Here is a 17346-nt window from a genome sequence, read left to right on the forward strand (position 1 = left end):
GAAACTGACTTTCTTGGTTCTCTTTACATATTACACATTTTCATAAAAGTTTAATTTTAATTTCTACCTTCTTTATGAATCCCTTCCTACTTTATCACTTTTGCCAGATAACTCTCTCTCTTCTATATGCCTATCATTTCCTTGCACTCAGATAGAAAGAAAATATGCTCAAAGTACTTATCAGGAAGGGCTATAGAAGCTTGAATACCATTCTTAGACCACATGCTTCTAAAAAAGAAAACAACAAACATTCAGAGTTCCAAATAACTTCAGCTCTTGATATTCAGAAAGTGTACAAGTGCAGATATACCCTAAATCACACCTCGGAGTAAGGTTTCCCAAATACTCATTTTATCATGATTTACATTCACAGGAGTACTACAAAGGAAATGCAACCCACAGAAACCTTCTGCATCTTTAGCAGAGCACAGGAAAAGATAGGAGAGCATTTTTTCCTCCATTTCTCCTTTCCCACACCTTTGCTTTATCATCAGGAAAAACCCTCAACGAAGGGTTCAGATCTCAGAAGAGAGATTCAGTGAAGCACCAAAATGCAGACAAATCAAGACAACATGTATCCAAGAAAGGACTCTGACTTGGTGATGAGTCTTCCCTGGTCACCTTTTTGCATTAGGAAAACAAGGTAGTGTGTCTTCTTGTGACAATCTCAATCAGGGCAGCTCCTCTAGTTCTGCTGAGGACTCTGTCCCAGTCCTATAGCTGATGCTGCTCCCAACACTCTGGGTCCACCTGGAAGAGCTCAGCCCTTCAATCTAATCCATGACTCATCTGCAATGTAACAGTCCATATGAAACCTCTGATTCGAGGTGTACATTAACCATCACGCCCGAACATCAAGTCTGGGTGCTACTCCTGAAACAGGCTTCGAGAGATCAGCATCCTCATCACTTCATTGCTACCTGCAAGGGGGAGGAAGAATGAAGGATTTAGTTGCAGCAAAGTCTTAGAGCTTGGTAAAGCTTTAACCAAGGTGCTCCAAGCCTCATTCAGGGTAGTAGTGGATATAAACCACAATTGTTGCTTTAACCCTGAGTGGGATGGGATTATTACAGACTTCTCTCCAAAGTACAGAAAAATGTCAGGAAGTAAGGGATAAATTTGCTCTTTTAAAAACATCTCGCCTGGGAGAAGGGAAGATGCTGAGCTTCCCTCCTCCTGTGGACACACTAAGGCTGCAACTATGTACAGCACAACTCACTCTGAGAACCTAAACTCTAGTAGAACAGCTATTCCGTAGCTAACGATATAAAGAAAAAGCCACATTGAGGAGGGTAGGAGGGGCAGAGACTGTCCGGAACCAAACCCACGCACAGTGACCCACAAGCAGGAGGATATCACAGGTGTGGAGGTCCTTCCTGAGGAGCGAGAGGTTCAAGTCCCACAGCAGACAGCCCCTGCCCTGGAGATCTTCACTGGGAAGATGAGGCCACATATTGTCTGGCTTTGAAAATCAGTGGAGCTTAACTCTAGGAGAGCCTGGGAGCTACAGGAAACTGAGACACTACTCTCAAGGGGCCCACACACAGTATCAGTCACTTGGAGCCCAGCATGGAGGCAGCAGTTGGAAAAGCTCCTGGGTCATACATGGGGGAGGCTTAATGACTAATTTTAGGGTGTGTGCCAGAGGCACAGGGATCTGTAGGAATTTTCTCTGGGAATGGAAATGTTAGCAAGTGCCATTTTTCTTGTACTTCTACAGCTTAGTTAGCCAGATGCTTTGGGAGCAAGATCTGACACCCTCCTTGCTACCTAGATGTTTCGGGAGCAAGATCTGACACCCATCCTACCTTGCTAGTACTGCTTGCCCCACCCTGGCGTTCGCCTGCAGACCTGCCCGGCTCAACACACTCAACCCAGCAGATGTCCCTCCAAGCAGGTACTAACCACCACACCTGGCAGGCAACCTCAGTGGGGACTGGTGCCCGCCCCCACCCAAAGTCACTGCTGCCCACTAACACACCCACAAGACTCACAGGTGGGCCTAGCAGCCAGCTACCAACACGCCCATAGTAGTCACAGCCCAGACACAACAGCACGACACATGCAGACCACATAGGGGACACCCTGGGAGTGCCTGATTCTAGTGACCAGAAGGGACTGCACTAGGGATTGCCCCCAGGATGCGTTCCATACAGGACATTACTTTTAGGACCAGGAGAGTCTGGCTTACTTGATACACAAAAACAAAAATGAGGAGACAAGAATATGCTCCAAATCAAAGAACAAGACAACATCTCAGAAAAAGAACTGAACAAAACAGAGATAAAGAATCTACTTGATAAAGTTTCAAAATAATGGTCATAAAGATGTTCAGGGGCCTTGAGAGAAGAGTGGATGAACTTAGTGAAAATTTCAGCAGAGACAGAAAACATAAAACAAAAAACAGTTGAAGAGTACAGTAACTAAAATGAAAAAATACACTAAAGGGAATCAACAGCAGATTACAGGATGCAGAATGGATCAGCAATCTGGAAGATAGGGTAGTATCAAGCATTTGAGCTGAGCAGCAAAAAGAAAAAAGAATTTTAAAAAAGGACAGGTTAAGGGATCTCTGGGACAACATCAAGCACACTAATATTTGCACTACTGGGGTCCCAGAAGGAGAAAAGAGATAAAGGTAGAAAACTTATTTAAAGAAATAATGGCTGAAAATTTCCCTACTCTGGGGAAGAAAACAGACATCTAGTTTCTAGAAGCACAGAGACCCCCAGACAAGATAAATCAAGGAGAACCATACCAAGACATGTAATATATATATATGTATATATTACATGTCTTGGTATGGTTTTACTATATATATATGGTAAATATATATATATATATATAGTAAAAATTACGTATGAAGAGAAATCTTAAAAGCAGCCAGACAAAAGCAAATAGTTATGTACAAGGGAAAACACCCATAAGGCTATGAGCTGATTTTTTCAGCAGAAACTTCGTGGGCAGAAGAAAGTGGCATGATATATTCAAAGTGCTAAAAGGAAAAAAACCTGCAACCAAGAATAGTCTACCTGGCAAGGAGAGATAAAGAGTTTTCCAGGGCACCTGGGTGGCTCAGTCGGCTAAGCATCTGCCTTCGGCTCAGCTCATGATCCCGGGGTGCTGGGATCAAGCCCCACATCGGGCCCCCTGCTCCGCGAGAAGCCTGCTTCTCCCTCTCCCACTCCCCCTGCTTGTGTTCCCTCTCTCACTGTGTCTCTCTCTGTCAAATAAATAAATAAAAAATCTTAAAAAAAAAAAAAAGTTTTCCAGACAGGGCCGCCTGGGTGGCTTAGTTGGTTAAGTGTCCAACTCTTGATTGCGACTCAGGTCATGATCTCAGGGTTGTGGGATAGAGCCCTGTGCTGGGCTCTGTGCTCAGCACAGAGTCTGCTTGTTCCTCTCCTTCTGCTCCTTCCCTCTGCTTGCATGCTCTCTCTCTCTCAACTAAATAGATAAATAAAATCTTAAAAAGGTTTCCCAAACAAAAGTTAATGGAGCTTATCATTACTACACCGACCTTACAAGAAGTGTTAAAGGACTTCTTTAAGTTGAAAAGAAAAGGCAACAACAAGAAGTAAGCAAATTATGAAAAAAACATTTTCACTGGTAAAAGCAACATGTAATATAAGTAGTAGATCAATCACTTATAAAGCTAGTATGAAGGTTAAAAGAAAAGAAAAAGCAGTAAAATCACTTATATCTAGAAAATTATACAATGGTATAAAACTGGAAATCAATTACAAGAAAAAAATGGTAAAAAACACATGGAGGCTAAACAACGTGCTATTAAACAACAAATGGGTCAACAAAGAAATCAAACAGGAAATAAAAAAATACCGTGAGACAAATGAAAATGGAAAGACAAGTTCCAAAATCTTTGGGACACAGCAAAAGCAGTCTAACAGGCAAGTTTATAGTAATACAGGCCTTCTTCAAGAAACAAGAAAAATTGGGGCACCTGAGTGGCACAGCTGGTAGAGTTAGGGTCATGAGTTCAAGCCCCATACTGGGGGTGGAGCCTACCTAAAAAAGTAAAAAACAAGAAAAATCTCAAATGTACAATCTAACTATACATCTAAAGGAATTAGAAAAAAGAATGAACAGACCCAAAATTAGTAGAAGAAAGGAAATAATAAAGTTCAGGGTGAAATAAATGAAACAGAGACTAAAAAACAATAGGGAAAAGATCAGTGAAACCGAGAGCTGGTTCTTTGGAAAGATACACAAAATTGATAAATCTTTAGCCAGACTTATTAAGAAAAAAAAAAGAGAGAAGTCAAATGAATAAAATCAGAAATGAAAGAGAAGTTACAACCAACACCACAGAAACATAAAGGATTATAAGAGGCCACCATGAAAAATGATATGCCAACAAACTGGATAACCTAGAAGAAACAGATAAATCCCTAGAAACATACAATTTTCCAAGACTGAATCAGAAATAGAAAATCTGAACAGTAACAAAATTGAAGTGGCAATCAAAAAACTCCCAACCATGAAAAGTCCAGGACTGGACAGCTACAGAGGGGAATTCTATCACACATTTAAAGAAGAGTTACTATCTTTCCTTCTCAAACTATTTCAACTGTTGAATTACTGTGTTGCCCACCTGAAACTAATATAATATTGTATGGCAACTATACTTCACATAAAAAAAAAAAAGTACCTACAAAGTACAGAAAAAGCCCCAAAGGAGATTTTTTGGACTTACATATAAAAGGAATCCAAAATATTAAGTCTGAATGTGGAAACATGAATGATTTTTTTTTTTTTTTTACTTTTCCTATACTTTATAAGCTTTCAACAATAAATATACCAATTTCTTTGGTAATCAGAAAAGTGAATTTTAAAAGAACAGACAAAAATATTTTCCCTGAAAGGAGGGGTCAACTTCTTGCTCCATTTTTACAGTGGCTTTTAATGCAAAGAGAAATATGAACCCCCATGAGGAATGAGTAATCACACACCTCAAATAAAATCAAATCTAAATTTGCAGATTTATCCTATAACAAAGTTCACAATGAAACAAAGTGATACCAAAGTGAGACCAGTGCCCCAAATTTTCTGTAAGTGGATGATGGCATGGCCTCAAATAAATGTACCTGGCTTTTCCCATTTCTTCTTACAAGGTTAAAAGGCAGAGTCAGAATAAAAGTGAAGTCTCATGTTGTTAGACAACAAAGTTTACCTACTAAACTTGTCATTCATAAATGCTGGGTAAGGAAGTAACTGCAGGAATAATCAGAGGACAAAGCCTATGGGGAACTTGAGCACCAGTGACTGAGCTCATTGACATATTTCAGGGATGAGGTCTGCAGAAGAAAGCAGACTAACTTTTAGAAGCCTGTGATTTGCACATACCACCGGAGCAGTGGGTCTCAGAGTGTGCTTCCCAGATGCGCAGCTGCAGCCTCACTTGAAAACTTGTTGGAGATGCAAAATTCTCAGGCCTACCTAAGACCCACTGAGTCAGAACCTCTGGGTGTGGAGCCTAGCAATCTGTTTTCACAAGCCCTCTGGGTGATTCTAACACCTCCCCAGGTTCAAGAATGCTTTGAAAATGACAGAGAGACCAACACCCACAGCTCTCTCCTGCGCCTCCGTGGAAGCAGCCCAACATTGCATCACTGAAAGTCACTTAGATAAGCTTTTGCCCCATCTGGCTCTCCTACAGGATAACCACTCCTGTCTGCCTACACCCACTGAGGTAAGAGTCATGTAATTTCAAGACTTCTGCACTGGTGTGGAGCGTGGAAAAGGCCATGCTCTGAGCCAGCCTCCGGCAGCTTACACATTTTCCAGCCTAATCCAGTCTGTGATTGCCGAGAAAATAACCATATGATTTAGTTTACTGAAAAATCCATTAGCAATATTGATAGAGATATCTTCAATTTATAGAGGTTGCTTGTGATCAAATTAGCTCACATTTGCCCTGTACAGAAGTTTTGGAATCCCTGAGGACCAAGTACTTCATAAAAGTCAAGAGTTACTGTTGAAGTTTTCAAAATGCTTTCCCATATATTATCTGGTTTGAGCGTTCTCTAAAATTTGCAAAGAAAAAGAGCAGAAATGGAGTGATCTGATAGCTTACCCATGGTGACAAAGCAGAGCCTCCAGACTCCCAAGCTAGTGCTCTGTATGACACCCACAAACACTTCCAGCGCAGGGTTAGGAGGAAGGCAAAAGACAGCCAGGGCCTGATGGAACCCTCAGAACCAGTCAGCATGGGGACACACAGGCTGAGGAAAGTGGTGATCCTATAAGCATTCTGGAGAACAGCTCTGGCAATTTTTACCTTCTAGGATTTGATGGACCCTGGAGTCCCGCACATACTGCTGAACAGCATAGTCCTTCAGGTAGCCATAGCCTCCATGCATCTGTAAAGCCTGGTTGCAGATCTTCAGGGAGACAGGGATTAGACACCTTTGACTGGGGGGAAGACTGTGGAACATAGGGCTTCTCTTTCTACCCCAGCCCCCAATCTGGCAGCCCGCCGTAAACTAATACGAGGAAGAACAACCTACAGATAACCAGCCCCCAGCCCAAAGAGGGGCTCTGTATTCTGTGTGGTTAGACAACAAGGGAGGTTTACCTACTAAACTTGTCAGTTCCCACCAGACAGGCAACTCAGAGAGCTCTGCCTTTATTGCTTTATTATCTGCAGGGGACAAGCTGCCCACAAGCACTTTGGCTGGGATTATGTGAGGCTACCTACAATGCCATCTAGTGGCAATGTAGCCTCATGTGGAAATAGCTCTGCCCTTGACATTTTAAACAGAGCACAGTGCTAAATTTGAGCAAGAGGCATTGGGCTGCTCTGAACCTTCCTTCAACGGCAATGTCTCATCTAGAACACAATCAAATGACAGTGAAAGAATGGAGTGTGTAACGGCACGGAGCAGGTAAAAAGTCAGCTCTGAGAGCTCCCAAGCAGGCCTCTCATGAGTTCATTTATATGCTTAAGCCCCAGGGGTAGACTATGGCTCTCAACATCCCTGGACCTAGCAGCTGCTCCTTGTCCACCCAAGACAGCCAGAGGACATCATCACGCACAGCAAAGCATTCATCTGTAGCGAAGAGCTTGGCCATGGAGCAGAGGGCCACTGCATCTTCCCGCTCCTCCTGCAGAGCCACCGCTGCACTGCGGATGATCAGCCGTGAGGCCACCAGCCTTGTTGCCATATCAGCCAGTTTGAATTGCAGGTACTGCAGCAACAGGGGATAAGAGAACCAGACAAGACAGACAGGCCTAGACCAGCACCTGATCTGGGGCCCTCTATAAGACACCTCTCATGAGGTACCTTTTCTAACTGACCCCAAGCTTCAAAGTCCCTGCCTCTTCTACAGAGCAAATGTACTGCCTTGTGAGTTCTAAGCCTACTTTGTTTGCCCTGCGCTTCAGTGAAAAAGATTACTGATAAAATTAGAACACAAGTTCTAAGATGGGGGCAGAACTCCAGTGAGGACTCATAGCCTCACCCTCCGAGAGAATGTGGGCCACAGAGCAGGTCGCAGGCAGAGTGGAAAGCAAATGCAGGGGCCTCTGGGAAATTACCTGGTTACTGGCCAGAGGCTCTCCAAACTGCTTCCGAACACTGAGATGGTCTCGGGTGAGGATGACTGAAGCATGAGCAGCTCCTAGGGAGCAGGAAGCTGGAAAGGAAGAGTGCCAACATTTCAACTGAGCCAGGACAGTGCTGCTCTGCCCCAGCCCGGCTACCTCGCTGCCCCATCCTGCTGTGTTCTCACCAACATTGACTCTCCCTCCGTTCAGTCCTTTCATGGCAATGACGAAGCCCTGTCCCTCATTTCCAATTCTGTTGGCCACGGGCACTGCACAATCTTCAAAGGTCACGGCGCGCGTTGGCTGGGAGTTCCACCCCATCTGGCAAAAATCAGGGACTGTATGGCTGCCCAACAGGGTGGCACTCAGGGCAGTGACTCTTCTCTTCTACGAGCCCCTGCCTGCCTGTCCAATTTCATCCCATGCTGTTCTCTTCTTTGCTCACTGCCTTAGGGCCATACTGAACTTTTTTTTTGTTCCCTCAATAGGCCATCTACTGTTGTCTCTGCCCAGAATTCTTCTTAGGTTGCTTCTTCTATACTCTGGATCTCATCTCAAAAGTCATGACCTCTGGGAGTTCAGCCCTATTACAGACGCTTTCAAGCTCTCCTCAGTGTCCTACCAATCTCCTTTATCTCTTTTGTAGCACAGAGCATTACCAGAAGGTACCTTGCTTATTTACATGTCTGTTGTCCATCCCTGCTTGCTGACAGGTAAACTCTATGAGGGCAGAGCTTTGTCTTTGTTCACTGCTCTACCCCTACTGTTTACAAATGCTTGGTACATAGTGGGCACTCACCAGCTGTCAAATGAATACAGAGGTGTCCTTCCAAATTTCCCTTATATTAAAAAATATATAAAGCAAAACTAATAATTAAAAAAGAAAACAAAAAAGAAAGATAAACGTATACACTTAAAAGGGAGAGAAAACAGAAAACGAAAGGAAGAAAAGATATACTTTTTGTTTCTGGAATTTATTTGTGATTTTTCTCTAGGCACGAAATTTGACAGCTTTGGTAATCCTGTCAACAGACATCACAAATACTGAGATGGATACTACCTATGTGTGTTGAAACAATCATCACTGCCTTTATAAGCACGAACAACCTAAATCGGTATAACTCGATCCTGTAAAATTATGTCAGACTATGTAAGTCAGTCCATGTTGTATGACCCAAAGGAGACATTCCTAGAATTAAGATATTCTACAGCTATATATCTTACATATCACATATACAAGTTATATGCCACAATTACAGCTTATATATTTTATACAGATAAGACAACATAATGTGTCTTGTAATTTCAAATAAGGCTAGGAGTAACTTCTGTATCCTCCTTCACCCCAGGAGCCAGCATGCTTTGCACATAGTAGGAATCTAGTAAAAACCTACTATACTAATAAATGAAAAGGGGCACTAAAACCTCTACCTCTTTGCAGTTTATAAAGTATCGGGAAAGCTCATGAGGGGAAATATGGAAACCCTAGGAGCTATGAAAGGAGAGTATAGTTAGGGGTCATTTCATTACCTGACTTCTCCTCCCAAATCCTAACTATAACAGTATATATTGGAGGGGTATGATTATTCTGGTCCCCCGGCCTAACAAATCTGAATGGGTCTCATCTTACCACCAGCTACAGCTATGGAATCACACTTCTACTATTCATGGTCTGGCTATGGGATTGCTATATCCTAGGAACGTCTTTTCAAAGCACCTATGGAAACACTCTCCCTCTTACATGACTGAAACACTCACGATCATCTCCAATGAGTTTTATTTTATTTTTATTTAAAGAAGAAAAGTGGCCCATATGCTTTTCATCCGAGTAGTCACCACCAGATCTGTAAGTATTTCTTCCTGGGATAAAGGAATGTGCCAAAATAAGAAGCTGAATAAGAAACACAGACCAAAAGCGGAGGTGGTATTTCAAGGAATAGGTAAACTATTCCTTGAAATAGAATAGAGGTTGGTCTGGCAGGTGGCAGACTCTTGGATTGTTTGAACTTAAATTGTTTCCTGTCCAATAGCCACTCACCTTTTTTTCCTTCTTGCCAAAGCTAAGGCCAGGGGTCCCCTTCTCCACAACTATACAAGAGATGCCTTTGGGGCCTTGCCCTCCTGTTCGGCACATGACCACGTAGATGTCTGATTCACCTCCACCACTGATGAAGGCCTGAGGGTTGGAGAGGGGGTGTACAGGGATCAGGAAACACATCTGTCCCTGGAGCCTAACACCTGGGAAAGCAATCAGAGTCCTTCCGACAGTAGGACACTAAGAGGCATGATGGCACAGAGAAAAGAAGGAGAGGTAAAAAGAACCTGTGCTGACTGGGGAATCAGGGATCTAGCTGATGAGACTATAAAAAGGACAGACAGAAAGGAGCGAGATTATCTGGACTCAGATCAGAAGAGCGAGAAAGTGAAGGTAAATAAAGGGAAATAGGTCAGAGGTTCTCTATTCAATGTGTAAAACTCCTAGGAAACATTAACTCGCAGATAGCAAGGATCCAGGCAATGTCAGCACGAAGATGGGCACAATCTCTAAGGGTGTTCTGTAAGGTGGGCATGCTGGTACCTTGGAACCATTGAGGATGTAATGATCTCCTTGTCGTTTTGCTGCGGTCAAAAGGGAGGCAGCATCACTACCACTTCCTAAGGCAGGGATCAAAAGGAAGCAGAGAGGGTGGGAGAGAAAGTCAGTAAAAGTAAAGGGGCCCCAGCACGGTTCCACTTCCAAGGAAATCTTCCCTTATAACCAACAGCTCAGTGTTTCACACTTTAAAATGCAGACAGCTGGAGGAACTCTCTGTATTTGGTGAAAACTGTGGACAGCAATGAGACCATTTTCCATCTCCCAGCACACTGAGTACAAGGAGGCTCCAATCTGCAGCCTGGAGAGACTCTGCCCTACAGCCCTCTTAGGCTTGTGTTCCTCCACGACCCAACTTCGTGGTAAACAAGGGTTGTACGTATCGAGGGGACAAGAGAGTGCTCAGTGACTTCACCTGAGCAGCAGCCCCTGCTACGTCTTGCTGGCGGTACGGCAAACCCACCTGGCTCAGTGAGGCAGTAGGATGCAAACTTCTCCATGGTACAGAGCGGTGGGCAGAATCTGTGCCTCTGTTCCTCACTTCCAAAGGTATCAATCATCCAGACACACATGCTGACAGGTACCCCAAGAAGAAAAGATAATGACAGAGTTAATATGGAGAAGAGGAAATCTGAGAGGGGAGGGATGGGGAAGGAAAGCACAGGCAGCAAAGCACAGTGAAGAGCAAGAGAGGGTGGGAAGAGAAAAGTCGCCACTGAGAAGATTCGACTTTAAAGGAAAGGCCTGGGTTAAAACATATTCGTGGAACATGTACTACCCAGAGATAACCAGGGCCAAAGTGTTTCTCACTTGGATGTTCATGCTACTTCTAGGTTAAATGAGTTCCCTAAAAATCAAACAGTTATATGTACTTTGACAAATTCCTGGGGGCTTCATCCTAGGGGTTGAGGAAGACGGGAACAGGGCCCTGACCACTCTCCTGGAGATGTCTGTTTGCTTCAGCTCAATCTAGGATTTGGGAGAAGGCGGACAGACCTTATTCTCTAAGCAACATACAAGATGGCAGATTCAAGTCCAAGAGGCAGCAGCAGACCTAGAGTGAACTTTTTTTCTTTTTTTGAGGGAGAGAGTGCATGTGCTCGCAAGGAATGGGGGGAGCAGAGGGAGAGAGAGAATCCCAAACAGGCTCTACGCCCAGTGTGGAGCGTGACACGGGGCTCAATCCCATGACCCTGAAATCACGGCCTGAGCTGAAATCAAGAGTCGGACACTTAACTGACTGAGCCGAGCAACCCAGGTGCCCTGTCTGGTTCCTCAGTGACAACTTGAAAAGATGAACTTTTCCAAAATTTCCTGAAATTTCCCAGTGAACCCGATGAGAATTTCACTGTGCTCACCAAGCTTTGGCACTCACTTGTGGATGCTTATATAGGCTGTGGTGCTGGTGCAGCCCGTAGCCAAGGCCTCAAAGATGACAGATGTATCGAGCCGGGACAGTCCAGACCCACCTACATCTGTTCGTACGTAGACTCCCCCAAAGCCGAGCTGAGCAGCTTTCCGCATTGCGTCCACTGGGAACAACTCCTACGTAAAAAAGAGAACAGGGTCATCAGTAAGGGATTCACAGATGGACTTTTCATTAAAGGGCACAATGAGGGATTAAGATGTTTGCATTTGGGAGAGTGTATATATTAACTTAATAGGCTATTTGTTATCTATAGTAGCAGTTAAAATGCATTCTATAAGCACTGGTTTTCTAGCATTAAAGTTCCTTTTAATTATCCATAGAATTGCCTTGGTTTTAAGACTGTCTAAATCTTTGTACAATTCAAAAACAAAAACAAAAACAAAACTAGTCTCTACAAGATGAGGATAGCAATCACAACATTACCAGTACTTTCATTTGCAGTAAGAGTTGTGCAAGGAGAATAAACATGGAACAGTTAGGACTAAAAGGGGATGAAGACAGGGTCACCACAGGAGGCCTTTGTTGGAATGTCTAGCCACAAGGAAAACTCCCACCTTCTGGTCCCACTCTGCCATGTTTGGAGCCATCTCCCGGGTAGCAAAGTCAAAGGCCACTTTCTGAAATTCTTTCTGCTCTTCATTCAGTCCCATGGAAGCTGGGGGTAAGATTGCATACATTCAGTTCTAGGACAGGGGTCAGGGAAGAGTAGTGCCAAGATCAAGAAACATGAAGTTGAGACAGAGACACGCTGTAGCATTTCTCTTATACAGTATAACCTTTAACATCCATAGAATGGCCTTGCCTACCATTAATGAGTTCTCTGATATATCATCTCCTTTTCCCTTCTTCTTTCTGCCCCAGTGGATCAGCTGGCTTCATTTACCTCCTAAGTGCTTATTCTTTCAGTACTCTTATTTATCTCTTCCTCCTCATAAATCCACATTAAAAAATAGTAAACACACTGACCCTCAAATTATGGTAAACATTTTTTTTTTTTCCCTTTAGGATGCCCTACCTTTTCTGTATTGGTATCCTGGGAAAATCTGTCCTATCTATGAATCTCTATAGCTGTCTGTCTGTTTCAACATATCCATTTTAAAAGATCAATTGGAAAAGGAAGATATGTATACTTTGGTTTACCTTTCAAATTAAGGAAAAGATCCTCTAATAAGGCTGTGCATTTGGCAAATCTCAGACATTCACTGATAAACATTGATGATGAAAAAAAAGTCTTCCAGTGCTGAAAACATGGTTAAGGCCTTACTATAACAGTTTTTACCCAATGGACTCAGAATTCTCAAAACATTTTTTATCATAAACCATCAGTGATGTGACTATGGGTAATTCCTTCACTTTTGTGTTTAAGATACTTAAAAGCTAAGGACAATGAATTGACAGACATCAACAGGTAGGTAGTGTGGCCTCATTAGAAGTTTCTCTCGAAACTTAAACATCTAATAAAAGAGTACACCATAGTAGTACTTAATCAGAGGTGACACTCTTCAGGAGAAAGAGAACTATATCTACCAACATAAACAGAATTACTATCAATTCACAATATCATTACTTCATACATTTTCTTTAAGTAGCTAGTTGCCCAAATGACATGAACACCATTTTTTACAGATTTTTAAAAAAACTGCATAGAGTAAGATCAGACTGAATGAGAAAGCAGACATTCAAGTCAACTAGCTAGTTAAGTAAGGTGTAAAATATTTTGCCTATTTTGCAAAGTGATGCAGACTTCCAGGTAGCAGCAGGCCAGAGCTGAAAGTAAACAGCCTAGGCAAAGCTCCCATGAAAACAACCACCTTTTGGGGATAGCATAGCAAATTTAGAAAAGACCCCAAATCCTGGGAGCCTACGTCAGGATCAGCAACATACACAGGGTGAATCAGACTTACATTGTTCATATTTATGTCTCTTTTGGTCTCTTACTACTGTCATTTTGAAAGGACCACCTGCCGAAGGTGTGTAAGAAAAAATAGAGTGTATGCCTATACTTTTCCAAGTGAAGCCCTGAGGTGCAGCAGTGGCTGTAAAAGGTAAGGTGGAAAGAAGGGCGGGGGGTCTGTATTACCTTCTCAGGTTTCATCCTTTAGTGCTAAAGATGTGGTCATTATGGAGTGATGCTAAAGAGCGTTAAAGTAAGACTATGGAGCCACACTCGACAATAATTTATTTCAGCGCCTAATAGTGAAGCACAATCCTTCCAAATAGAGAAGAAGAGCAGACGGCAGAGTCTGTTTCTCTAGGGCAGGCAGCATGGGGAGCAGTAATGGCTGGCTATGTGAGCCAGGAGAAAGCAGTCTGTCTGTATTAGGGAAACTCAGAAAGGAATACTTGTGAGGATTAGACATTAGGCTACTTTGAGAAGCCTAGAGCAGAAACTTATGTTGGTTGTTACTCACAGGAATACAGTTAGGGATGACCACTTCACAGTTCCTGACTGAGAGTCAGGTTATTTGCAGAAGTCTTGCAGAAATGCTCTTGTAGATCATAGCTCAAAGACCATTCACAAAAGAATAATTATTGAATGTTTACTATGGAACAGTGCTGGGGTTACAAAGATGAATACAGTCCATTCACACAAAGGCTATCATAAATGATAATAATGTAAATCTTATAGTATAAAGAGAGGTGCTACAGAATTTCAGTCCCAGCAAGAGCTCAACAAACATTTACTATTATTATTATTAGAGTAAAACAAGTAGTTCAAGAAACAAAATGTTTAAGAAATAGGTTTGAATTGCATTCTAAGTAAACAACAGGGAATAGGTGTATGCAAATCTTATGTGCAAGTATATACAACATAATTACACATTTTGAAATATAATATCCAACCCAATTTTTGCTAAGGGAATGCTAATAAAATGAGAGCGCTGCTTGGTGGAAAAAAAGTAGAAAAGGCAAGTTAAAAAGCAAATTATACACAAGAAAGCATGGTAACTAAGTAAAAATACCCGCGGTCCCAGAATACATTAAGAACAAACAAAACAAAAACCAGACTTCACGAAATTGGCCGAGTTACTAGCAAGAGTTCAAGAAGCCAACACACACAGTAAAATGTAAGATGGCAAAGCTAAACAGAAAAAGGGCCTGGGGCTCCTGAGTGGCTCAGTCCATTAAGCATCTGACTCTTGATTTCGGCTCAGGTCACGATCTCAGGGTCATGAGATCCAGCCCGAGTTGGGTTCTGTCCTGGGCGTGGAGCTTGCTTAAGATTCTCTCTTTCCCGGATGCAGAGAAAGGGGAACCCTCTTACACTGTTGGTGGGAATGCAAGCTGGTGCAGCCACTCTGGAAAACAGTATGGAGGTTCCTCAAAAAGTTGAAAATAGAGCTACCCTATGACCCAGCAATTGCACTTCTGAGTATTTACTCCAAAGATACAAATGTAGGGATCCGAAGGGGCACCTGCACCCCAATGTTTATAGCAGCAATGTCCACAATAGCTAAACTATGGAAAGAGCCCAGATGTCCATCGACAGATGAATGGATAAAGAAGATGTGGTGCATATATAAACAATGGAATACTACTCAGCTACAAAAAAAAAAAAGAAAAAAAAAAGAAATCTTGCCATTTGCAACAATGTGGATGCAACTAGAGGGTATGATGCAAAGTGAAATAAGTCAATCAAAGAAAGACAAGTATCATATGATCTCACTGATATGTGGAATTTAAGAAACAAAACAAAGGATCATAGGGGAAGACAGGAAAAAATAAACAAGATGAAATCAAAGAAGGAGACAAACCATAAGAGACTCTTAATCATAGGAAACAAACAGGGTTGCTGGAGGGGAGGTGGGTGGGCGGATGGGGTAATTGGGTGATGGACATTAAGGAAGGCATGTGATGTAATGAGCACTGGGTGTTATATAAGACTGATGAATCACTGACCTCTACCTATGAAAATAATAATAAATTATTGTTAATTAATTGAATTTAAATTAAAAAAGATTCCCTCTCCCTCTCCCTCTGCCCCTCCCACATGCCTATACATGCACACGCTCTCTCTGTCTCAGAAAAAAAGAAAAGAAAAAGGGCCCAAAGGACTGGAGGAAACCCTTCACTGTATAGCAACCTAAGTGTAAGCAATGGGCAAAAAACAAAACAAAACAAAACAAAACAAAAACTCTAAATAATATAAGAATCTTTAAATGCATCCAAAGTAGAAACATAACTAGAGAATCAACAGTTTTATTTGAGAGTCTTGATGTTTCAAAGAATGCTTGGGACGTTGCAGCAAAGTGTAGTGGAAGAGCACTAGACAAGGAAGTTATTAAATGTACAACTTCTAGTAAGTCAGGTACCTCAATCAACTTCGGTTATCCCACTGTCAAATGGGGCTGCACTAGACACTGAGTAAATTTCCTCATCCGCAGAATGAGGGAAGTATGCATAATGAATATATATAACATATATTAAATAAAATACAAATCATAATTCTCTTAAAAATCATTTTTCACTTATTAAAATATGCAATGAAACAAATGTTAGTTAAGCACTCCCATTAATTTGATATTCTAATATGGAGAATGATACATTGAAAAGGCAGTTTCCTTTCATTTTACTAATTAAGAGATACTTTCTTTTAAAAAGGTGTAAAAGTACCTCACTGGCTGAAGCTACACAACCACCTGCTGGAAATACTCCAGCATATGTAACCTATTTGTTATTATTTAATACTAGCCTATTAAATATTTAATCTATTTGTTGCCAGGACAACTCCTTATTTGCCTTGGTATCAGCAAGGGTGACCTTGTTTACCTAATTCTAATTGCTAGAATGGGCAGCACCTTGTGAAGGAGTTTTAGGACACGGAGAAGAAAACGGTATTCTATACTAGTGTATGTCATAGATCTGGGTGTCACTCTAAGGGATTCATACCAAATCTGTTATAAAGAAGAGCAACATTTATTAAAAAGAATTTTTTTTTCAGAAGAAAAAAAATGAGGCACTGGACAGAGTCACAAAGTGGCTGGGTATCCCCAGTGGGCCCAGGCCCCCATCACTCTCCGTTACTCACATCCAAATTATTTGCCTGGTGCCTGAAGACATTCAGGTCTGTGTACTGTGGGTAGGTTCCCACTTTCAATAATAATTATTTTTCAACGGGAATTTCAACAGTAAAAGTTTTATAACTACAGGTGATAAATCACAAAATTTATCTGATCAAATCTTCTATCACTTAAAGAAGTAACAGTGCTTCATCTACCACAACCAGCCCCAAGCTATCCGCAACAGATGGAGACCGCAGGGAGTGAGGGCGGCCAGGGAAGCCAGCCAGGTGGACAGCATGGGGACACCAGCCGGCAGGGGAAGCCCACTCGGGAGGGGGCAGGTAGGCCTGGGGGGGGTGGCCCAGGTGACAGCCCAGGGCGAGCCGGGGGTGACTAGCGCTCTGTGGGCCCTCAGCCCTCCAGCCCGGGGACCGGACACCTGCACCGGCGGGGTGAGTCTTACGATCTATGCAGGACACCAAGCCCCGGCGGCCGCTCTCGGCAGAACCCCGCAGAGCGCCGCGCGGGCCGTAGAGCCACCCTCTCAGCCGCCAGCAGCCGCTCCGCAACATGGCAGCAACCTCTCCTCTCGCCAGAACCCGCCGGCAGTGACGGCGCCAGTGCATCAACCAGGCCCCGTGCATCGTCCAGGGCCCCCAGTGCACCCTGGGAGCTGTAGTGCATCCGGCCGGCCCCCCACGGCCCGGACTCAGGCGGGCCTGCCCGAGGAGCAGGACTACCACTCCCAGATATC

General features: G+C 42.9%; 1 protein-coding gene across 5 annotated transcripts; it reads right to left on the minus strand.

The window, feature by feature from the left end:
- Window positions 1–257: 257 nt before the first annotated feature.
- Window positions 258–17239, minus strand: ACAD8 (acyl-CoA dehydrogenase family member 8). Of its 5 annotated transcripts, XM_078058739.1 has the most exons (12): window positions 17032–17239; window positions 12144–12244; window positions 11536–11705; window positions 10624–10733; window positions 10146–10222; window positions 9606–9743; window positions 7753–7888; window positions 7559–7656; window positions 7057–7209; window positions 6299–6401; window positions 3962–4026; window positions 258–920 (listed from the first exon to the last, which is right to left on the minus strand). In XM_078058739.1, the coding sequence occupies exons 1-11, from the start codon at window positions 17234–17236 to the stop codon at window positions 3998–4000; spliced, it is 1320 nt and encodes a 439-aa protein (XP_077914865.1). In that variant the 5' UTR covers window positions 17237–17239; the 3' UTR covers window positions 258–920; window positions 3962–3997. The 5 variants fall into 5 exon arrangements, with proteins under 5 accessions (XP_077914865.1, XP_035944025.1, XP_035944024.1 ...); XM_036088132.2 differs by lacking the exon at window positions 3962–4026 and having other exon boundaries at window positions 17056–17239; XM_036088131.2 differs by lacking the exon at window positions 3962–4026.
- Between the last annotated feature and the right edge of the window lie 107 nt (window positions 17240–17346).

This window comes from Halichoerus grypus, chromosome 11 (genome assembly GCF_964656455.1).
Source record: "Halichoerus grypus chromosome 11, mHalGry1.hap1.1, whole genome shotgun sequence".
NCBI lineage: Eukaryota > Metazoa > Chordata > Mammalia > Carnivora > Phocidae > Halichoerus > Halichoerus grypus.

Excerpts from the sequence above, each read along its gene's own strand:
- ACAD8 (XM_036088131.2), bottom strand. The coding sequence starts at position 17,236 with ATGCACGGGGCCTGGTTGATGCACTGGCGCCGTCACTGCCGGCGGGTT. Across the intron at positions 11,706-12,143 it reads TGGCAGAGTGGGACCAGAAG|GAGTTGTTCCCAGTGGACGC; the intron begins GTGGGAGTTTTC and ends TTTTTTACGTAG. Across the intron at positions 9,744-10,145 it reads ACATCCTCAATGGTTCCAAG|GCCTTCATCAGTGGTGGAGG; the intron begins GTACCAGCATGC and ends TCCAACCCTCAG.